Source organism: Balaenoptera ricei, chromosome 9 (assembly GCF_028023285.1).
Source record: "Balaenoptera ricei isolate mBalRic1 chromosome 9, mBalRic1.hap2, whole genome shotgun sequence".
Taxonomy (NCBI): domain Eukaryota; kingdom Metazoa; phylum Chordata; class Mammalia; order Artiodactyla; family Balaenopteridae; genus Balaenoptera; species Balaenoptera ricei.
The window spans coordinates 23,279,400-23,303,025 of record NC_082647.1 but is presented as its reverse complement, the minus strand read 5'-3'; the positions used below and the strand labels follow the sequence as shown (position 1 = coordinate 23,303,025).

General features: G+C 45.9%; 2 protein-coding genes across 2 annotated transcripts in view; both read left to right on the top strand.

Annotated features, from left to right (window-relative positions):
- Nucleotides 1–5,515, top strand: part of STRIP2 (striatin interacting protein 2) — a 50,453-nt gene extending 44,938 nt beyond the window's left edge. The window contains exons 21-22 of the mRNA XM_059933422.1: nt 2,354–2,480; nt 5,308–5,515. Coding sequence (XP_059789405.1) covers nt 2,354–2,448 — 95 coding nt within the window. The 3' untranslated portion in view covers nt 2,449–2,480; nt 5,308–5,515. The remainder of the gene's footprint in view (nt 1–2,353; nt 2,481–5,307) is intronic.
- Nucleotides 5,516–5,765: 250 nt separating this feature from the next.
- SMKR1 (small lysine rich protein 1) lies at nt 5,766–12,364 on the top strand. The gene is made up of 2 exons (XM_059933427.1): nt 5,766–6,093; nt 11,686–12,364. The coding sequence occupies exons 1-2, from the start codon at nt 6,091–6,093 to the stop codon at nt 11,878–11,880; spliced, it is 198 nt and encodes a 65-aa protein (XP_059789410.1). The 5' UTR covers nt 5,766–6,090; the 3' UTR covers nt 11,881–12,364.
- The last annotated feature ends 11,262 nt before the right edge of the window (nt 12,365–23,626 follow it).

Here is a 23,626-nt window from a genome sequence, read left to right as displayed (position 1 = left end):
AGAATAAATAAATAAATAAAGCTCCTGCTTGGATGTGGCACAAGTTAAATTGCTCATAGTCCACTGGCAAAAAGCAATTCACACAGGTGAGCCTAGCATTGGTCCAGAGAAGCATACTACCCATAGGGAGGCAAGTTGCCACCAGACATATGGGTAGACAGTGAGTCAGAGCAGCTTCCCAGGGAGCTCTTGAGATTGGTGGTGGGACTATCTGAGAGATTCCATTTTTTTTTTTTTTTTTTTTTTTTTGGCCACACTGCACAGCTTGCAGGATCTCAGTTCCCCCACCAGGGACTGAACCAGGCCAGGGCAGTGAAAGCCCGGAACCCTAACCACTATGCCACCAGGGAACTCCCTAGAGGTTCTTCTTGAGAATATCAACAGCTTTCCAGTGAATATTTGAAAAGACTCATTTCAATGCTTTATGCTGATACTTGCAGTGTGGCTTTCTTGACCTTCCTTGCCCATAGATCCCCAGCTCTTCCACCTAACAATTATTAATCTTGTTATATAAAGACAAGTGTGTTGATGGTTTCTGTTTTTCCCCCAAGTAGTGGTAAGTTAGAATTCATTCCTCTAGTCCTTCTTGAGATGACCCATATTTACAATAAAACTAGCTGAGATTAAGAATGCACCTGTGGGGAAATTCCCTGGCGGTCCAGTGGTTAGGACTCGGTGCTTTCACTGCCGGGGCCTGGGTTCAATCCCTGGTTGGGGAACTAAGACACCACAAGCTGTGCAGCACCGCCCCTGCAAAAAAAAGTTCACCTGTGTTTTTGGAACAAAAATGACACTTGTTCATACAACAATGAAACTCACGACTTTGATCTCATTGGATGCTATAATTGATGAGCTCTGTAACCACCTAAATATCCTTAACTTTTTTTTTTAATTAATTAATTTTTTTTTGGCCGCATAGGGTCTTAGTTGCTGCGCACGGGCTTTCTCTAGTTGCGGTGAGTGGGGGCTACTCTTCGTTGCGGTGCAAGGGCTTCTCACTGCTGTGGCCTCTCCCGTTGTGGAGCACGGGCTCTAGGACCGTGGGCTCAGTAGTTGTGGCTCGTGGGCTCCAGAGTGCAGGCTCAGCGGCTGTGGCACGTGGGCTCAGTTGCTCCACGGCATGTGGGATCTTCCCGGACCAGGGCTCGAACCTGCGTCCCCTGCATTGGCAGGCGGATTCCCAACCACTGCACCACCAGGGAAGCAATCTAAATATCTTTATCTTTTGCCGTATTCACAGGTTTCAGGGATGAGGACATGGACATACCTTTTGGAGGGCCACCATTCAACCCACTAAAACTCATCAGACACTAACAAATAGCAATATTGATTTATTTACTCTATCAGTATTAGAGGTTTAAGGCAAGACCCAGGGAAGTTATTTTCATCTAGAAAATACTTGTAGCTATTGATGTAGTCAAAGGAGATTCAAGTAAAGAAAGAGTTTTAGGCTTGGGTAGAGGATATGACATGAGGGAACATGTGTAAAACTGAAGAATACATTTATGTATTGGTATTTTTGTTAAGATACATGCAAAAAATGCAAATGATTTTCAAAGTACACAAAGAAAAATGTAATCTCCCAACCCAGATCTCTTGTCTTGTTCCCCAGAAGTAATCACTGCCAATATTTTTTTCTATTTTTTATTCTTTCAGAAAATTCCCATAATACCCATCTCCTCCTCATCGACATTTTTTTTTACAATTAGGAGCACAATGTACTGTTCTATTCTTGCTCTTATCATTTATCCTGGAGATCTATTTTTCTATATCAATATTCTCTTATATGACTATAAATTTAATATATCAAATAATTAAATCAAATAATTCTTCCCTAACACTGTCAGACATTTTCTAGCTAGGAAGAAATGTTATACGAAAGGGTATAGATGGGAAGAATAGGGTGTGTGTGTGTGCGTGTGCATGTGTGTATGTTGTGGTGGCAGATGAGGTGAAGGGAGATTCACTCAGTTCTCATAGCAATAGGCCAAAGCAATCTGAAATGTAATTTCCTACAAGCAGTTTTTCTGGCCATTCAGACACCCCCAGATCCTGTAAATGGAATGAGATTGGGCCTGAGTGGGCCATGGGGAGATGTTCAGCCTATTTGCTCCTTCAGTAATTAGCCAGATTTAAATTTCAAAAAGGAAGAATTTAAAATTTTTACTTTTATAGAAAAGAAAAAGTCTTTCAAAGGAACTGCAAGAGTACAAAAGTCATCCCACCTCTGCTCAAACACCTTTGGTGACTGTGACTTTCTTACTAAATAAGATAGCGCCATCTGTCCCCTTGCCTCCAAATGGAAACATTACTTTGAACATTCTGTAACTTTTTGTTCAAATGCTTAATGGAGCTGTCAGGACAAAGATTCTCCATGTGGATGCCTGTGAAAATATGTCTTTGCTGGAAGATGTGAGACGTTTTACCCAGAAAGGCCGTACAGCATAAGGGCTCAGATTGACAGTGCTGGACCCAACTTGGTGAGTTATTATACCCAGGCTCTGCCTCCATTAGCTGTGTGATAACTGACTAGTTATTTCATCTCTCTATGTCTCAGATTCCCCATCTATAAATGGGGATAATAACACTACCTACTTTCTAGAGTTGTAAGGATTAAATGTGTCAATATAATAGTGCTTAGAATAATGCTTGTTAAACATGAGTGTTCAAAAATTGCTGGTTATTTCCACCTCATTCCCCTCCCTATTAAAGAAACCCCCAGCAAGAATAATAAATAGCATTTAAATTCTCTAGCTCAGGGATCAGCAAACTATAGCCCATGGGCCAAAACTGGCCCACCAACATTTTTATACAGCCTGTGAGCTAAGAATGGTTTTTGTTTTTTATTTATTTATTTATTTATTTTTATTATGGCTGTGTTGGGTCTTCGTTTCTGTGCGAGGGCTTTCTCCAGTTGCGGCAAGCGGGGGCCACTCTTCATCACGGTGCGCGGGCCTCTCACTATCGTGGCCTCTCTCGTTGCGGAGCACAGGCTCCAGACGCGCAGGCTCAGTAGTTGTGGCTCACGGGCCTAGCTGCTCCACTGCATGTGGGATCTTCCCAGACCAGGGCTCGAACCCGTGTCCCCTGCATTGGCAGGCAGACTCTCAACCACTGCGCCACCAGGAAAGCCCTAAGAATGGTTTTTTATTACATTCTTAAATGGTTGAGGGGAAAAATCCATAGACGAAAAATACTTTATGACACATGAAAATTCTATGAAATTCAAATTTTAGTTTCCATAATAGTTTTATTGCAACACAGCCACACTCATTTGTTTACGTGTTGTCTATAAATGCTTTCATTCTACATCAGCAGAGTAGTTGGAAAAAAGAGGACATGAGAACTGAAAAGCCTAAAATATTTACTGAGTTTGCCAACCCCTGCTCTAGATAGTTTCCTGAGTCTGCCCCACCTGGTCTTACTGTACCCCAAGGTTCTCATTGCTGGGACCCTAGTAACTGACCAGAGATTATCTACAAAGAACATTTTATTTTTTCTGTAACCTCCTCTTCAAAATTAGGGCTATAGTGGGTGAAGTGAACAGTGCTATACTGTTGAACTTAATGAGATAAAAAGAAAAAGAGAAGGAAGGGAAGGAGGAAGGGAGGGAGGAAGAGAGACCACCAGAGTAGAGAGGAAGAAATAGGAATTTTTAAATGTAACTTTTAAGAAAGATAGTGATAGAATATTCTAAGTTTGAATATTCTAAGAATGTACACTTTAATTCTGGTAATTTTTTTTTTTAAAGAGCAGCATAGTTAATGTTACTATTTATAAAGAAGACATAAGGATGTGTACTCATAAACATAAAATTAACTAGTACTTTTCCAATGTGAGTTTGAATAGTTATCTAAATTTAACATCATCTTCCAATTTATACAGGAAGATTTGTTCGGTTCTTGTAGAATAAACAGATCTTAAGTGCTAAACATTAAGAGGTTCTTAAGTGGACTGGTGTTTAAGAAAAATGCTTATGTTGTCAATGACATTTTCCTTTGATTCTAACCAGTAACCTGCGTTCTTTGTTATAAGGAAGTCTGCCTTTCAGCCCCACCCCCCAGCAGCCCTCCTCACCTCCCTTCAGGTCAATGCTAAGGCTTTCTCCAGTGCAAAGGCTGACGACCCATTTGGTCAATGGAAGATGGTGCTGCCATTGAAGTTGTACCAATTGTCACTAGACCGTTCATTTTATGTTTCACCTGTCCACCGACAAATCATGCTTTCTTGTGCTTTCTATCTTTTTTTTCAGACCTCCAATCTGGAACTCAGGAAAAGTAGGACTAGAACAGATTTGGGAGTGAGCCCGATAGGGGTTAACCTGAGAGAGTTGTGACGACCCAAAGAAGTGTACACAGGGAGTGTGAGCCACCCCTACCCAGGGAGTAAGGTGCCAGCAGAGGAGAAAGCCCAGGCAGAAGGCAGGAGAATTTGCCATATCAAGGGCCTATGTACTCAAAAAAACTACCAGACAAATTAAAAGTCATTGGAACTTGGGTTTGCTTTGCTGATGATTAGAGAAAGCAAATGCATGAGAACCTGGTACACAAATACTCCCCTTTGGAAGTGAGGTCATCAATCAAAAGAAGGAAAACAAAAAAACACCTTACCCTTGGTTGCAGAGCCTTTCAGGACCCCACCCCTGCTTCTGGGTCCAGTCTCCTCCTCCTGCCCTGGGCCTGCAATGTCCTGTCCCCTGACCTTGGCATAGCTGACTCCTCCTTATCACCCAAATCTCAGTTAAACCCCAGAGAGACCTTCCCCATTCACCAGTCTAAAAGAGTAGTCATAAAAAAAAATAATAAAAAAATAAAAATAAATAAAAATAAAAAAATAAAAGAGTAGTCAGCTATCATAGTATCAATTTAATACACCAAATGTAATACATCCTGTTGCACCTATCATTTTTAATGTCTGCCACGTCCCCCATTTGACACCCCCCCCCCAAAAAAAAGAACTTTTCTGCATTCGGGGCTGAATTCCCAGGGCCCAAAACTGAGTGTCAGGCACATGATAGATGCCTAATAACTTGAATAAAAAGAAGTGAGTCATTAAAATGAATGAGGGTCCAGCTCCTAAACTGTGTATTCTCCTGCGGGGAGGAGGATGTCAGGATGAACTCAAGGTTGGAAGCATAACTGAATCTACTGTATCCTTGCGTAATCCCACGACGGGTATAAGAACTTTTTTCAGGCGCTTTTAAAAAACATTTTGTAATGTTTGTATTATTACAGGCTCTTTTACAAACATTTACCCATGTTATTTTCATTTCAATCCTCAAAGGCTTTATCTCATTTTCCAAAAAAGGTCATGGAGTCTTCGATAACTTCTCCAACGTCAGCCAGTGAGTGACCTAGCTCGCACGCACAGCCGAGTCCGCCCACTCCAAGGCCAGTACGGTACACGCGGAGCATCGCCTGCCCGTTCGGGTTTGGCCAGGAGCTCGCCTGCGCCCTCCTCGGTCGCCCAAAGACAGCCTCCCCCGCGCGGAGCCCGGGTTCCGGGCGTTCTCAACCTTACCCGCAGTCACGCGAGGTGAAATGGCCCAGCCAGAGCGGCGCGGCCAGCAGGGGACGGCGGCCGCTATCACGAAAGCGGTTGCGGGCGGGCTGGGCGGGCCGGGCTCCGTCCAACGGCTGAGCGCCAGGCCCCGGTGTCCTGGCAACAGGTAAACACTGAGCGGCCCCGCCCCCCCGCGGCGCGCACCGCCCGGCGTGTGTGCTCACCTCCCGCCGGCACCCGCGAGCCCAGCGCCCCAGCCCGCCTGAGGCGCGCTCGTCCGAGACGCGCAGCCCGCAACCTCGTTGCGGTGGGTGCCCCAGCGTGTAGTGGCGGCGGCCCAGTGGCTGACTGCCCCCTCACCCCGCCGGGCTCCCCTGAGCGCCTCGGCCTCCTCGCGCCGCGCCGCGGGCGCGGGCTCCTGAGAAGCGTGGCGAGGTCCCGGGCCTGTGGCGGTTCGGGGGCGAGAGCGGAGGTGGCAGTCCCGTGAGCCGCAGGAATGGGCGCGGGGGCGCCGCCCCCAAGTGACGCGGAGAACTGGGGTATCTTTCAGGATTAGGAACTCACCGGCTCAACTGAGAAAGCATTACCATGGTAATACACGTCTTATTTAAGTGTAAGAGGTTCCCAGGCTCTTGTTAAATTAGTTTAATACCGTTTGCCTCGTAGAGGCACGCTTTACTAAGATTTGCCCTCGCCACGAGATTGGTGCCTTTATCTCCTCGCGTTGTTGGTGGTGTCCAATCCAGTGATCTGAACGCTTTGGGTCAAGATGAGGTGGGAGAGGGGTTTGCTAGGTGGTCTGCGCCCGCCGAAGGGGACAGCAACCGCAGAATCAGGCTGAGCCCTTTGTGTGTGTGTGTGTGTGTGAGTTGGTTGGCTGCAGTCCCTTGGTTCTGTTGAGCAATTTTCACACCCAGAAAATGCCCAGGGCGCCAGTATGTGCCAACGGCGACTGGCCAGGCATCTAGCTTCTGCTGCCCCCGCTAGGGTCCCAGGTGGGATTCCTCTCGGTGGATTACGGAATTAGAAAATGAGCCTTGGTGGGACTCGGAGTGCCCGCTGTAGAGAGTGATTTTTCTTTCCAACCTCAGTTTGAGGAAAGGCTTTGGAAGGAGACCTTTTGTGCAGGGAGTTCTTGGGTTTATGCCCAGGAAATCTTGCAACATCCTTACTTCCATCTGAACCCCAAGTCTTTGGCTGACAGAGCTACATCTTAAACCAAACCTCGCTGACGCCAAACCTTCATTTCCAACTTCCTGCTGGATCTCTCCATCAGAGAGCCTTTTCAAACTGTGTTCAAAATCCAGCTCTTTTAACCACTACCATCTCTGCACTTCCCAATGGCACGTTCATTCTCCTGGCCGCAAACTCGAAAGCATTCCTTTTCCCAAGTCCTCATCCAGTCTCTTGTGACCTGCCTGCCACTGTTGGTCAGACCCTCCTTACTACCACCTGCCTGGTTCTGGCAGTAGCTCCCTATCACTGTTCAGGGGCTGTCCATCTCCTCTGTCCTTCCCTGCCAGTTTGATCATCCCATAATGGCTGTGACCAGGTCCTCAGGGACTTCCACTGTCTGCTTAACTAGGCACTGCTCTGCTTGAGCTTGGCGCTGGGAGCCCTTGGTAAGGGGGCCTCAACCTCTTGAGCTTTATCTACCATATTCTTCTCTGCTTTAAAAAACAAAAACAAAACGACATCCCACATAGACCCACATTCTTCTGGAAGTCTTCTGCACCTTCCCCACCTCGAATGATCAATCTACTTAAAGACGGACCCACCTCTGAAATACCTCCTGCTCCCCTGTTGCTTCCTAGGCACCCACAGCCTTCTGCACCTCACTTACTGTGCTTTGCCTGTTTCTTGGAAAGTCTTACTCCTCATCCCCATTAGACTGTAGTATAAAAATGTGTTTGGTAAACCTGTGTTTCTTCCAGTGTGTTGTGTGTAAAAGCACTAAATAAATATCTCTTGATTTAAATTGAGAGCTATTCCCTGGTTACTTCACGTGGTTGACACTGCCATTTTCTTTCAGAGGCCAGGAAACTGAAGCAGAATGGTTTAATAAGTAAAGCCATTTAAGCTGATGGCTTCTCACTGCTCCTTGGATAAAGGTCAAACCTTAGCTTGCAAGGCCTACAGGCCAGAGCTGTATGCTGCCTACTTTTCCAGCCTCAACTCCTCTCACTGCCCCCATGGTTGTTGCTTACAGGGCAGTCACATTGACCTTTTCTTTTTTGGTCCCTTTGACTTGAAAGGTTGTTTGCTCTGCCTGGGAATTCCCTACCCCTCAGCCCATAGGCCATTCTTCAGGAATCCTTCTTCCTTCATGTCCCAGACGAGGTCACTCCCTGCCCATCCCATGTCATCATAATGCCATGTACCCTGGGCTTCCTTCACAGCATAGTTGGTGACTAAATGTGTTTGTGATTTTCCCCCTCACTGGACTGTAAGTTTCTTGAGGGCGGGAGCCCAGATCTGCTTTGCTCTCCATCTAACTTGAGGCCTCATGTACAGGAAGTATTTGTTAAAAATTTGTTGAATGAATGAAGGCGGCATCTTAAAATCCAGAGAAGGAGAAATCTACATTTGCTTTCCCTGAGTTGCATTTTATTCACTCAGCATATTTTATTCATCCCTACAATATGCCAGACATTGTTCTAGGTCCTGAAAGTTCAGTGAACTCACAGACAAAACCTCTGGTTAGGGAAACATACAATAAATACACAAACAAAAAAATATTATTAAATAGTGAGTGCTTAGGGTAAGGAGATAGAAAGTGACACTGCTGGGAGGGATTTTTTTGTTTTGTTTTAAATTTATTTATTTTTGGCTGCATTGGGTCTTTGTTGCTGCGCGCGGGCTCTCTCTAGTTGCGGCGAGCGGGGGCTACTCTTCGTTGCGGTGTGCAGGCTTCTCATTGCGGTGGCTTCTCTTGTTGCGGAGCACGGGCTCTAGGGTGCACAGGCTTCAGTAGTTGTGGCGCACGGGTTTGGTTGCTCTGTGGCATGTGGGATCTTCCCAGACCAGGGCTTGAACCCGTGTCCCTGCATTGGCAGACGGATTCTTAACCACTGCGCCACCAGGGAAGCCCTGGGAGGGTTTTTAAGAGGTCATCTGTACCTCCTCCCCCTTTGCTTGGGACAGTGCCAGTTAATGCTTGTTGAAGTGTCTTGTTTTGGGCAATAAATTATATGGTCACCCTAACTATAGATAGAATAGAGGCATGATGTCTGAGAGGTTTTTCTGAAGAGGTGGTATTTGAGCAGAGGCTAGCGCAAAGATAAGAAACAAATTATGCCCTCTGTGAAGATCTGCAGGAAGAGGAGGGATCAGGGAAGAGCTTGGCGAGTTTGGGAACTAGAAAGAAGGAATGGTCTTCATTAAGGAGTTTGGAGAGTTTTAAGTCAGGAGCTCTGTGTTCTGAGCCCAGGAATAGTCAAGAGCCATGGAGTTGTATTCAACCAACCCAACCAGCTCAGAAACTGAAAAATTTCACTCCCTTACAATAATTTCCTAACAGACTTATTGAGGTATAATTGATGTACAATAGATTGTGCATATTTAAAATGTACAGTTTCAGTTTGGCATAGGCATACACTCATTAAGCCATCACCACATTCAAGACTTATGATTTGCAGATATTTTCTCCCAATCTGTGGCTTTGTTTATCATTCTCCTAACTATATCTTTTGAAGAGCACAAGTTTTAATTTTGATGTTGAATTTATCAATTTGTTCTTTCACACACATCAATTTGGATATCATACCCAGGAAATCTTTGCCTAACCCAAGGTCACACAGGTTTTTTCTATATTTTCTTCTATAAGTTTTATAGTTTTGGGTTTTATATTTAGGTCTATGAGCCATTTGAGTTAATTTTTGCATATGGTGCAAATATGGATCGAAGTTCATTTTTTTGCAAACGGATATTCATTGTTCCAGCACCATTTATTGAAAAGATTATCCTTGTTCTGCTGAATTGCTTTGGCACTTTTGTTGAAAATCAGTTGAATCAATTGTTTGTGTATGTGTTGATCTATTTCTGGACTCTTTAGTCTATTAATCTTAATACCAGTACCATACTGTCTGCATCCTGAAACTTTATAATAATTCTAGAAATAAGGTAGTATTAGTCCTTCAAATTTGTTCTTCTTTTTCAGAGTTCTTTGCATTTCCATATGAATTTTAGAATCATCTACAAAAAAAAAGAGAAATTTGAATAAAAATGTCAAACTTTGGTGTGAATCTTAGTTCTCAAACCATTTTAGAGATTAAAACACATACATTTTTGGGGGCACTTATTCCAGGTAAGTCAAGCGTGTTTGACATGCAAAAAAGTATAAAATCAGAAAGGAAGGCAAGACTCAAAATCTTTAAGAGCTTATGGCAGTGCACATCCCACACCCCAAGGTGATGCTTTATCAGGAGATGCAGTTATCATATGGGACTCCATATTGTTTCTCTTCATTTGGATTTCCTCACAGAAGCTGGGCCACTGTGTTGCAAGATATATCTCATCTTCATTTCTGGGTTTTGTATCTAGGAATGTCCTCCATTTCATTTCACAAAATGTATTTTAGTGTTTTTGACACATTGACTATGTTTCTCTTTGTTTAACTTGGGATATTTTAAAAGTGAGATGCTATGAACAGGACATCTATTTTACACAAACATTTAGCCCTTGCAGGCACTCTTGATAACTTATACACTCCTCCTTTCCCTTGCCTAGAAGAGACACTTTTTCAATAATGCATTCCCATCATTTATTTTCTGTATGGGTGGGTCATAGGACATAGAGAATTCCATTCAGCTTTGTGCAGCTCTAGCAAAACTTTGGAGATAGTTTATTCCCAGGTTAGGATGGTAGCCATTCCTTTGCCGGGAGGGCATTAACCTGGCAGTGTGCTTGTGGCCAGAGCACAGCCCCCGAGCCTGGTGGATGCTGGTTTGCACTGTGACCTTGGGGAGCCTCTGCATTTCCATTTTTAAGACGGAAATGATACCTCCCTCCCTTGAAACACAGCTCTGAGGATTAGCAGTGATAAAGGTGATGGCAACATCCTTCACTGAGTGCTTTCTTCGTGTCAGACACTGGCTAAGTGCCTTATGTTTGTGTCTCACTTAATCCTCGTGACTGTTTAATGAGGTAGAGACTCTCGCATAACAAATGCCAAAATATGTATTTGATCCTAATTATCTGTTTTAATTTAATTTTTATTAGGAAAATTTCCAAACATGCACAAAAATAGAATACTAAAATGAATCCCTATATAGCCATATCTCAGATTCAGAAATTATAAGCATTTTGCCACCTTTGCTTCATCTATACTTTACTTGGGTACTTGGGGGGGAGGGGGGAGGGGGGAGGAGGAAGGTGCAGTATTTTAAAGCAAATCTCAGGCCTTCTTTCATTTCATTCCTACAGATTTTAATGTGCATCTCTGAAATGTGGGAACATTTTCTTCCATGACCCAATGCCATTGTCAGACCTAATAGAATTAACAATTACTCGATATTGTCAAATGTCCTCAATTGCCTAAAAAAATGTCTTTTTATGGCTTGTTTGTTCTAATCAAAATGCAGAGTCCACACATTAGTTGCATTAGGTTGGGTCTTTTTTTTTTTTTAGTTTTCTTGGCGGTGGGGGGTTTAGTTTTTGTTTTGTTTTGTTTTGTTTTTGAAAGAAAAGAAACAGGAGAATGCTGCTTCTCTGCTAAAAGAGTGTCTCCTTTGGGGAGGTGTGTGAGAGTTGGGGAGCCGTGAACCATGAGAATTACCCTTGGCACCAGCCTTCCCTTCCCCGTACACTGATTCCCCTCGGAGCCCTCTGTCCCTTCGCCTTCTCTCCTCGCCCTGGGTCACCTCATTATAGTTCACCCTCTCATTGAATGACACAGCCCACAATGTCTAGGTGTTGGGTCGTACCTCAGTTTCTCCGCCTTGCTCTCCCAGTCTCTGGGCGCTTGAATCAGGTTGGATCTCTTTTAAACTGGGGGTCTTGATAGGCATTTGTTGAATCAGACTGCATATGACTTCTCTTCCCACTCCATGCAAGTTTTTGTTGTCACAGTTTTTTCCTTTTAGGAATTTTTTTTCTTAAGTTCGGTAGGAAATGTTGAAAATTATATAATGTCAATGTTATAAAAACTAATTTTTGCCCCGTATATATATCTGTCTTTGAAAGCCAGGTAAAGGGAAAAGAAAAGGCCGAGGCAAGTCCCATGGGAAAAAGCAGAAGAAACCGGAAGTGGACATCTTCAGCCCTGCCGCGATGCTGAACCTCTACTACATCGTCCACAACGTCGCTGGCTGCCTGCACCTGCGCGGCTTCCGCTGGCCAGGCGCTACCAAGTCAAAGAAGGGGGAAAACAAGACTTAAGCCAGAGCGTTTCCCAGCTTCTCTCTACTACAGAGGACAGAACTTGGGGAAGAGAAATCAGGATAATACCACTGTTGCAAGCAAAATAGACTTTACTGAAGACAATTTGAGATGCAAGCTAAGTGTGCTTTTCAGTGGTAGTTAATGCTAAATGCATTTTACTTCCTCAGCTAAACCCGGGTATGGTGAGCCACTTTGGTTTTTCAGTAGTTAAGAGGGGGAAAAAAAGTCCGAGTAATTCCCACATGGTGGTGGAATTGATAGGACTGTAAAAAATTATTATAAGTCTGGGTCAGAATTAAACCTCGCTCTCCAAAGGCAGTTCTAGCTTGCATGAGTTGTTTTCTTTTACCAAAGGGGGTCTGTTATTTAGAGAAGACATGGCAAAAAGCACAGAATTTGCTTATGTGTCCCTCTTTTGGGCACAGTTTCCTTTCCTCATCTTTTTCTGGAAAAATAATAAATATTTTGTTTTTATAATTTTCTTCTCAGAGGTCTGACTCTTGTCTGATTCGAATTAGCCACAGACAGCGGTAGAGACCAGGGTTGTCAGTCCTGCTCTGAACCTGCTAGTGTGCAGGAACAGCGGCTCAAATGAGCTGACAGCGTCAGTGGTTGGAGCACGGGGAGAAGGGGGCCAATCAGCCCCCGTCCCTCTCTCCTTTCTCTTTCACCTGACTCTTCTTCGTCTTTTTCTACACATTTACATCTTCCCACCTTCTGCAGCCTTTCTTTTAAACTTGGCTGACTCTGAGTTTTGGAGTTGGTGCTAGAAATGTACCTTGAGCATTCTTTTTTTTTTTAATAAATTTATTTTATTTTATTTATTTTTGGCTGCGTTGGGTCTTCGTTGCTGCGCGCGGGCTTTCTCTAGTTGTGCCAAGTGGGGGCTACTCTTCGTTGTGGTGCACGGGCTTCTCATTGCAGTGGTTTCTCTTGTTGCGGAGCATGGGCTCCAGGCGCACAGGCTTCAGTAGTTGTGGCATGCGGCCTCAGTAGTTGTGGCACACGGGCTTAGTTGCTCCGCGGCCTGTGGGATCTTCCTGGACCAGGGCTCGAACCTGTGTCCCCTGCATTGGCAGGCAGGTTCTTAACCACTGCACCACCAGGGAAGCCTTCCTTGGGCATTCTGCTGATGATATTCTGGGATCTCCCCAGCCTGTGTGGAGACACTTAAAAGAGAAAACTGCAGTTGGTTCTGCTTGGCCCCAAATGTGAAACTTGGAAGGAAAGGCATTTTTAAGTGTAAGCACCATCTCTAAATCACATAGCCTCCCATCCCTGCCTCCTGCTCTGTCTTCCTGGCACATCTTGCCACCTCCCCTGGCGCTGACACCTGCACTGTTGTCTCCATTCACAATTCTGAGCTTGAAGCTGATTCCTCTAGGCAGCACCAGTCCAGAGACGATCTAGTTTGTTTGAATTACTTATAACGATGTCACAGGATGCCTTGTGAGGATCTCAAACGTTCATGAAGCTTGCTAAGGAAGTCTGCAACCCAGGACTCAGGATTTTATAAATATCAGAGAAAAAAGGCAATCCTGTGAATCTTTGTACCAGAGAAGCGAGGTGCTCAGAACCAACATGAGTTTGCTGGGGATGACACTTGTCTAGCTGTACCATCCGTGTAGAGTCAATGTGAGCCCTTGGCTGGTTGCCAGAGGAGCCCTGGCTCAGCTCAGGTGAAACCTGGTCCTCCTCTTAACCTGAAGGGACCTCTTCTGTTCTGTCTACAGGCCTGGGAAACAGGGCCACCTTCCCACTCTGCTGAGATTGCTGGGCTGGATCCGAGCGGTTTCTGTTTGTGGACACACCAACTCTAGTCCAGTCCTTCTCAAACCTGGGTGTGCACCGTGGTCACATGAGGACTCCTGAAAGCGCAGATTGCTGGGCCCTACCCAGTAGGAAGAGCGGGGTTCAAGAATTTGTGTTTCCGGCAAACTCCCAGGTTGCGCTGCTGCTGGACCAGACCCTTGGAGATACTGCTCTAGTTCATGCTACCACACCAGATGCTGAAAGACTTGACGAATCTCTGAACGTGTAGGATGTCTAAGGCCCTCCTCTGCCTCACCTGGCTGGGTTCAGGAGCTTGTGTCTGAGCAGTTATGTTTATGGGAAGGTTGAGGAGGTGGCATCTGCATTGCTGCCTTCTGATCTTGTCCACAGCAGGATAACATCGCTGAGGAGAGGACAGACATGCCAGTCAGCAGATTTTACAGGCTTAGGAGATCATCTGGAGGTGGCAATGCCTTCTTCTTTTGAGATGGTTAAATGATGAACAGAAAGGACTGTAAGCGTTGGAACAGAAGAAGTACTGACCTGATTGGATGGGGCGCTGTGCACTCGGGTTCTCCACCCAGGTTATAGCAGAGTGGCTAAAGGCTATTTAGTGTTGTCCTCATTGCAACGCTGGGGTTCTGAGAAGCCGTTAGGAATTTTGGATTAAATAGCTATGGTGGTGGTATAGTGAGTGTATGACATGAACTATCACACGCAAGCCATATAAAAGTTGTGGCACATTTTACTTCAAGAGAAATTCAATTTTTTTGGTGAAATATTCCATTTAAAACTTTCTTCAACAAAATTATCTCATTTTAACACTTTATTGAGTATCTCCTATGCTTGGCATTAGGAGGATAAGACAGGGTTCCTACCCTTCAGGTGCTCCCAACCTGGTGAAGGGGGCTGACGCCCAGGTTCCATTGTGACAGCAGCTACATTTCTATTTCAACTTCGATAAAGCATCATACAGTTGATGAAGATGATTAAGAGGAGGGTGGGACTGCCCTCCTAGGACACCTGGAGCACCTCTGATGATAAAATAGGTCCTTGAACGCTGCTATTTTTATTTCGCCAAACTCAGATCGGCCAGGATCCTGATCCTTCCTGTGGATGAGGATTCAAAGGGGAGCGTGTGAAAGGAGCCGTGATGGGAAAGTCCACACACAGGCCACACGTGCTCTGTGGAGGAAGCGTCCTTGCTGTGAGGAAGGCTCTGCTCAAGTGTGGGGGGAGGAGGCAGCGCCCCATGAACGGTGACTACAAGGACAAGCACAATGTCCCCAGAGCAGGAAGGAGGACTTGGCAACGCCTGTGTAGAGAGGACCAAGAGCCACGCAGTTTGCGGGAATCTTAGCTCCCCGGCCAGGGATTGAACCTGGGCCATCTGTGCAGTCAAAGCCCAGAATCCTAACCTCTGGACCGCCAGGGAATTCCCGAGAGAGGGCACTTTTTAGAATGGCAGTGCCCCTTGCAAAATTGATGACAATTAAAAAAAAGGACAATATCAAGTGTATGCGAGGATGTGGAGAAAATGTGACCCTTGTTCGTTTCTGATGGAAATGTAAAATGGTGCAGCTGCTGTAGAAAACAGTTAGGCAGTTCCTTAAAATGTTATAAGTAGAGTTACTATCAACCATATACCCAGCAATTCCACTCCTACGTATATGCCCAAGAGAATTGAAAATATACATTCACACAAAAACTTGTATATAAACATTCATAGCAGCATTAGTCATCATAGCCCCAAAGTGAAAACAACCCAAATGTCCATTAACAATGGCTAGACAAAATGTGGTCTGTCCATACAGTGGAACGTTACTTGGCCATTAAAAGGAATGACAGACTTCCCTGGTGGCACACTGGTTAAGACTCCGTGCTCCCAATGCAGGGCGCCTGGGTTTGATCCCCTGTCAGGGAACTAGATCCCACATGCGTGCCACAGCTAAGAATTCACATGGTACGACTAAGGAGCCTGCGTGCTGCAACTAAGGAGCTGGTGAGCCGCAACTAAGGAGCCAGGGAGCCGCAACTAAGACCCAGTGCAACCAAATAAATAAATAAATATTTAAAAAAATAAAAAATAAAAGGAATGACATTCTGATACCTGCTTCAACATGGACGAACCTTGAAATCCTTGTGTTAAGTGAGATATGCCAGACACAAAAGGCCACATCTCGTGTAATTCTTTCCACGTGAACTGTCCCAAATAGGCAAATCCATAGAGCCAGAAAGTAGATAAATGATTGCCAGGGGGAGAGGGAAATAGGAAGTGACTGCTAATGGGTAGGGGTTCCTCTTTGGGGTGATGAAAGTGTTCTGGAATTGACAGTGGTGATGGTTGCACAACATTGTGAATATACTAAAAACCACTGAATTGTACACTTTAAAATAGTGAATTCTGTGGTATGTGAACTATATCTCATTTTAACAAATTGATGACAGCTAGCTAGCAAAGGTCCAAAAAGCCTGGGAGATAAGGAGGTGAGGGTGGGTACCAGTTGCCAGAACAGGTGCCCAGGACAGTGGCCTTTTCTCCATCCTCTTTTTATTCTTCGTTTCATCCTTCAACAACGTGTTTTCAGCAGCCCCATCTGGCAGGCACTAGACTCAGGGCTAGAAGGGAGACCACAGCTCTAGTCCCAGCCACTTATCCAGCCTCATCCTTCACCTCCTCTTCCCCTTCATGGGGAATCAGAGGCTCTCAGAGCTGAATAGTTCCCTTCAACCTTCTGTCTACCCTCACATAGTCCTTGGGGAAGACTGCATGTTTGGACTTACTTCCACTAGGTTTCTGAATCCCTTCCCTTCCAGTTTTGGGTGTAGAGTTTACTTAATTATCCCTTTAATAACGTACACAGGGAACACTCTGGAAAAACAAATGTCACAAAGAAGGTAATTAGATTCACCCCAATTAACCCATCTGGAGATAAGCTCTACCAACATTTTGGCATATTTGGTATATTCTTGGGCTTTTTCTTACGTGGTGATATGAATATATCTCCATATGTGGGAGAGTGTGTATTTTTGTTTTAGGACAGGTCTTTCTCCTGTACTTTCATGCTCTCCCTCTCTGCCAGTTCCTTTCCCTCAGCCTAGAAAAGGAAGGGCTCCCCCACCTTAAAAAGCAGAGATGAGGGCTCACCATAGTCTGGAAACGGGGTTTGAAAGGAGATGCCTGTAACGGTAAGAATGGCACAGTCATCAAATCATTTAATGAATGTTTATGGAGGAACTGCTATGTGCCAGGCACTGGAGTGACAGCAATCAGGCCAGCAGACGTGTGATGAGCCTCAGCCTTGAGGTGGACGGGGGTGAATAGTCACTGGTTAGTGCTATGACAATGTGGACCAGCACTGTCAGACAGAATTTTCTGCAACGATGGGAATGTCCTATATTCGTTCTGTCCAACACTATGGCCACCCACACCTGTGGCTCTTGAGCATGGGAAATATGGCCAGTGCAGACTAAAGAGCTGGATATTTTATTTGATTTACTTGTAATTCATTTAAATTTAAATAGCCTCATGTAATCAGTGACCATTGGGTTGGACAGCACAGAATTACATATGGAGGGATTTGACCTAGTGGAGGAGGGAGAGAGGGCAAGTAGATGTTACCAAGGAAGTGATGCTAGAGTTGAGACTGGAAGAGGTGGTGTCAGGGAGAGCTGGTGAAGCCCTATTGATCTTGTATTCTGGCTGTTATTTTTTCTTAAAGAGGGTGCCACAAAACCTGGATCTGTCCTAGGAAGGCGTTAACTAGGACTAAATTAGGCAGGGGGCAGAGCCTCTGCAAAGGCACGGGGGGAGCATGACAGGTCACAGGAACTGAACAAGAGCACAGAGAGCAGGGAGACATGAGATGAGAACCTGCGGGTCCAGCGGGACCCTCGGGGGCCAGGATTCAAGTCGGAGTCAGGGAGCTCAGCAGCTGGCGGTGATCTCACTCCTGCGCCGCTGTAGTCATTCTACCAGCTGCTGACCTCTGTCCCCCAACCCTCCCATGCTGCACACATCTTTTCTCAGCTTCTTAAGTTCTGCTTACTCTAGGTTTCTGTTTTTCTACAACCTCAGCTTGTCGTGAGCCCTGTGACTCCAGCTCTACCCCGTGGTCTCTGTGCTTCCTCCAAGCGTCAGCTGGCCTCGTTTTCGGGGTCTTTACAGGTGAGAGAATCAGAGACCCACCTCGTCTTACCATAGACCAGTCTCTGTGGTAGTAGCCAGTGGATGAGCTGTCAGGAGTTGGGGTCTCCCACTGGTCTGACCTCTGTGCCTGAGGATGGTGCAGGTCTGCTGGTCAGGTGCTATAAGCAGGACATGTAGGGTGACTCTTCATGGCGGGACTGGCAGTGTGGTGGACAGGAGTGCCTTCTTTCTTTCCCTCCAGCTGTAATCCATCCCTTTATAGACAAGATCCTGGAAAGAATCTGCTTACACTTTTTTCTTCACTTCCTTACCTTTCTGTCACATATTCTTCCCCTCTTGCTTTTTTTTTTTTTCACATCAACTTTGTATTTTTTTAAATTGCAAGCTTACCAAAAGGTTGAAAGAAAGTGCAGTGACACCCAGGCCCTTTACCTAGACCAGGGTTCTCAACCATGGCACTATTCACACTTTGGGCTGCTGGATAATTCGCTGTTGTGGGAGCCTGTCCTGTGCATTGTGGGATGTTTAGCAGCATCCCTGGTCTCTACCTACCAGATGCTGGTAGCACCCCTGCAACTGAGACAGACACAAACGTCTCCAGACATCGTCAAATCTGGGAGGCAAATTCATCCCCAGTTGAGAACGATTGATCTAGATTTAGGAACTAACATTTTGTCATGTGTGTGTGTGTATACACATATAATAAGTGTATATTTATATAATACAAATACATACATGTAAACATATGTATATCTACATATATATTTCTTATATACAGATAATCAGAGTAAGTAAATGTGGCAAACTGTTAAGTTGTGGATCTCTACATAAAGCAGCATATACATATAATGTATATGTAGTATATATGCATCTGTGTGTATTTTACATGCCTAGCAAATGTGGCAAAATGTTAAAATACGTAAAAGTGTATATATACATACATATATACATACACTTTTCTTTCCTGAACTATTTTAAAGTAAGTTGCATACATCATTATCCTTCATTACTAAATACTTTAGCTCCTGAGAACAAGGACATTCTCATTTATAACAACAATAGGATTTTCATGGTCAAGAAATTGACATCAATACAGTCCGTCTTCGTTTTTTCCTAATTATCCCAGTTAGCTGGATTAGTTTTTGATCAGTGATCTAATCAAGGATCACATATTGTGTTTAGCTATCGTGTCTCTGTAGTCTCTGTTAATCTAAAACAGTTTCCTCCCTTTCGTGGGGGTGGGGGTGGGTCTTTTATGACATTGACTTTTTTTTTTTTTTTGGCCGCTCTGCTCCGCTTGCAGGATCTTAGTTCCTCAACCAGGGACTGAACCCAGGCCATGACAGTGAAAGCCTGGAATCCTAACCACTAGGCCACAGAACTCCTCGATGTTCCCCCCCTTTTTTTTTTTTGGCTGCGTTGGGTCTTCGTTGCTGTGCGTGGGCTTTCTCTAGTTGCGGCGAGCGGGGGCTACTCATGGTTGCGGTGCGCGGGCCTCTCATTGCGGTGGCTTCTCTTGATGTGGAGCATGGGCTCTAGGCACGTGGGTTTCAGTAGTTGTGGCTTGGGGGCTCTAGAGCGTAGGCTCAGTAGTTGTGGCACACGGGCTCAGTAGTTGTGGCGCATGGGCTTAGTTGCTCCGTGGCATGTGGGATCTTCCCGGACCAGGACTCGAACCGGTGTCCCCTGCCTTGGCAGGTGGACTCTCAACCACTGCACCACCAGGGAATTCCCTAGACCCAGTTGTTTTGTGGAATGTCCTCTTTTCAACCCATTACATTCAGACTTCTGCCTCCACTGCTCCAGCGCAATTGCTTGATAAATGTCATTGTTCCATTAATTCTAAAATTCCAAGGATTGCAAACCATACTATCATTTTCTGTACAACTAAGAACGAGGCGGCAGCGGGGGGGTGGGAGACTCACCACCAATTAACAATGAAATGCCGCCAGTTGTATGACACACTCTGCTCAAATGTGGGGTGGGGTGGGGAAAGTGCCTTTGAATGGATGGAATTTGGTAATTGCCAAAGCCTGTTTGCGTCCACTCCCTTCTTCTCAAGACTCTTCTGTCTGGGCTTCTTTGACACTGTCGCTCCTGGCTCTCCTTCTAGCTCTGCCTGTACTTCTATATCTGTTTTACTTCTCCTCTTCCTGTCGTCTCTATTTGTATGTTGGTTCTCCCCTTGCCTCCCCACGTTGGCTGTGCTCTCTACCTCTTTCGCCCCCTTCCCACCCACCTCCCAACCTCCGTGATTGCACCAGGGTTGGTCACCTGGCTGTAAAACATGAGCTAGGTGAATCAGACCACCTCCCTGGGGACGTGAGGTGGCGTGGAAAACTCAGGGAGATGCCCTGCAGGCACTCGGGATTTGGGGACCAGGGCTCAGAAGAGAGCGGCTGGCCAGAGGTGTAGGTTTAGACGTTTGCAGCTTCAGTGCAAGCGCGTGGTTGGGACCGAGAGCTTGTCAGGATAGTGCGGAGGTAAGAAAGGAGCAGCGAGTTGGGAACCTTGCGGACCGCCTCCTTTGATTTAGCAGCAGAAGGAAGAAGAGGAACTGTTACAGATGGAGTCGGAGAACGAGAAGGGAGAGGAAACCTGGAAGAAAGGGAGTCTGTGAGGCTGCACGCTGCAGAGATGTCAGAGAGGATGGGGAATGGGAACACGGACCATGATCTGTTGGACAAGGGGTCCTCTTGGTCTCAGGAGATATACCAAATAGGAGATGAGAGTAAATGTAGAAGGGAGGGACGGGGGCTTCCGTGGCGCACAAACCAAAGTCTGCCGGTGTCAGAATCCCGGTCTGCGCCCCGCCCGACAGTCTGTAGCCCTCGTCTCCTCATCGCCCCCTGGTGGTGGGAGGATGCAGCGTGTGTCCCTCAGCCGCGACAGCCCGAGACGCCGCCTGCTTGCAACAGGGTCACTGCAGTGGCCTGAGGCTCCTGGCGGCTGGGCCCACTTGCAGGTAGAGCCACCGCTGCTGGGTTTGGGGGCTGCGTCCGTGTTTTGTCTTGCGGGTCAGGGTCAACTAGGGACTGATTTTCTCCCCACCTGACATTTCTTACCACCCACAAATCCCGCGTTAGCCACTGCTCTTTAAAAATACAGTTAAGCTCACATTATTCTTCTGCTACGAACATTCCCGTGGCTACCCCGTCGCTCATGGGATACGACCAAACTTCCCACCGTGACCCAAAGCCCCTGCGTGGTCAGGCCCCTGCCTCCCTGCCTCCCAGCAATTCTCTGGCCTGTTCTCGGCATCCCTGCTGCTCAAGCTCCCTTCTGCCTCAGGGATTTTGCTCCTGCTTTCCCTCTGCCTGGAACACTGCTCTCCCTTTCACCCAGGTAACTCCTGTCAGCCTTTAGATCCCAGCGTCCAAGAGAAGTCTCCCTGACCCACCCCGCGCCAAATTAGATCATTTGCTGTACACACTCTTCAGGGCCCTGTGCTTCTCCACACTTTTACAATTGAATGGTGGATTGTACAATTCATTATTTAATGGTTATCTTCACTGCTAGGAAATGGCTCTCTGATAAGCGGGCCTTGGTGGCTTATTGATGGCTTTCTTGGTCCCAGCTATACTGACAGCACCTTGGCGCATAAATATTTGTTGAAGGATTTTTCTAACAAGCTAATTATGCTATGGTAACAAACTCCAGGTCTCAGTGGCTTAAAACAACAAAGGTTTATTTCTTATTAAGGCTGCAGTTCATGGAGGGCTGTTCCAAACGTTTCTTTCTCCTTCAGGCTCCGTGTCCATTGAGGGTAAGCTGGGGGCCTGTTCTCATCATCTTCACTCATGGACCCAGGCTTACGCAGCCACCACCACGTGGAGTGTTGCAGCCCGCCGGGCAGCAGCAAGGAAAGAAAGAAGTGGAAATTGCACACAGGCCCTTAAAGTTCCCACCTTGAAGTGACCCAGGTTGCTTCTCTCATTTTATTGGTCAAAGCAAGTCACATGGCCACACCTACCTTTAAGGGAGTGGGGAATCGCAATGCCCAACACGCCCCAGAGGAAAACCAGAAATATTTGCTGGACAGCACTAGTAACTATTGTATTAGTGCGTTACTTTTGTAAGACATAAAAAGGACTCAGAAAACAATTAAAAATGAAATAAGGCTGAGATACAAGAGGTCCTGCGAATCTGGTTAAAGAAGAAATGCATCCTCAAGATGCTGCATCTGTGTGCTCAGGTTTTATTTATTGAGCCACCCGTAGAGGTGTCCAAAGCCATAAGGATACCCGAGTAAGCGGTTTTCAGTCTCAAAACTCTTATCTCTGATACCATTTTCTTCTGCACCTCCAGCTCCTAGAGAAACCATTCAAATAAGATGACTCTTCTTCAGTAGTTTATTTTGATTGTTTAAACTTATCAAAGCAAAATCCATAACCCAGGGCTTCCCTGGTGGCGCAGTGGTTGAGAATCTGCCTGCCAATGCAAGGGACACGGGTTCGAGCCCTGGTCTGGGAAGATCCCACATGCCGCGGAGCGACTAAGCCCGTGAGCCACAATTGCTGAGCCTGCGCATCTGGAGCCTGTGCTCCGCAACGGGAGAGGCCACGATAGTGAGAGGCCTGCGCACCGCGATGAAGAGTGGCCCCCACTTGCCGCAACTAGAGAAAGCCCTCGCACAGAAACGAAGACCCAACACAGCCATAAATAAATAAATAAATAAATAAAATTTAAAAAAAAAAAAAAAAAAAAAAAAAAAAAAAAATCCATAACCCAGCAATTACATTTGTATCGAGACTGTGTGCTTCCTGATTTCCTGTGTAAAAAGGAAAGTGTGAGATTTCTTTCAATTGCAAAAAATCCTCCCAGCTCAACCTTCCCATTTGTTCAAAGGCAGAATAACCACAATGAAAGAAGCCCAGGAAGTGTGAGTTACTGCTCTGTGCTGTCTTCTTCCCTGGCCTCCCAAGTTCATGGAGCCTTAGTGATGACCCATCCCAGGAATCCCCTCTCCCACCTGCCGCCACTGCCCAGGGTGTGGGCACTGCTGCCACGGTGGGCTCCGGCCCTCAGAGCAGTGTTCAGCCAAAGTCGGTCTCCTGGTGGGTTTCTCCCAGCTCCCCTTCTCCCTCCATGGCTACAGAAAGGTCTGTCCACTCTGCCATGTCACGGCCTTTCACACGCCTGGAGACAGCTCCTTGTGGAGAGGAACACCTGTTCTTCTCCAGGCCAAACACCCAGTCCCTTCAATCACTTTTACTATTTTTTTTTTTTTTGGCCAAGCTGTGCGGCTTGGGGGATCTTAGTCCCCCAACCAGGGACTGAACCCGAGCCCTCAGCAGTGAAAGCACGGAGTCCTAACCACCGGACTGCCAGGGAATTCCCATCAACCACTTTTACTTGACATGACCCCTCTTGGTCACCCTCTCCTGGATGCCACCAGTTCTCCATTGACCCTGTCGTTAAGATGGGGCACCCACATTTCACAGCCCAGTGAGGCTGTGGCCTTCCGGAACCTGGACGTTAGACCATGCTTCCAAGCCAAGCGGACATGAGGCTTTTGGAATAGATTCATTTTTCATTTAAATAGCTCAAGGCATGGTGTAGTCACTGTGGAAAAATTTGGCAGTTCCTCAAAAAGTTAAACATAGAATTACCATATGATCCAGCAATTCCACTTCTAGGTATACACCCTAAAGAATTGAAAGCAGGGAGCCAGACAGATACTTGTACACCCATGTTCATAGCAGCATTATTCACAATAGCCAAAAGATGGAAACAACCCAGATGTCCATCAACAGATGAATGGATCAACAAAATGTGGTCTATACATACAACGGATTATTAGCCTGGAAAAGGAATGAA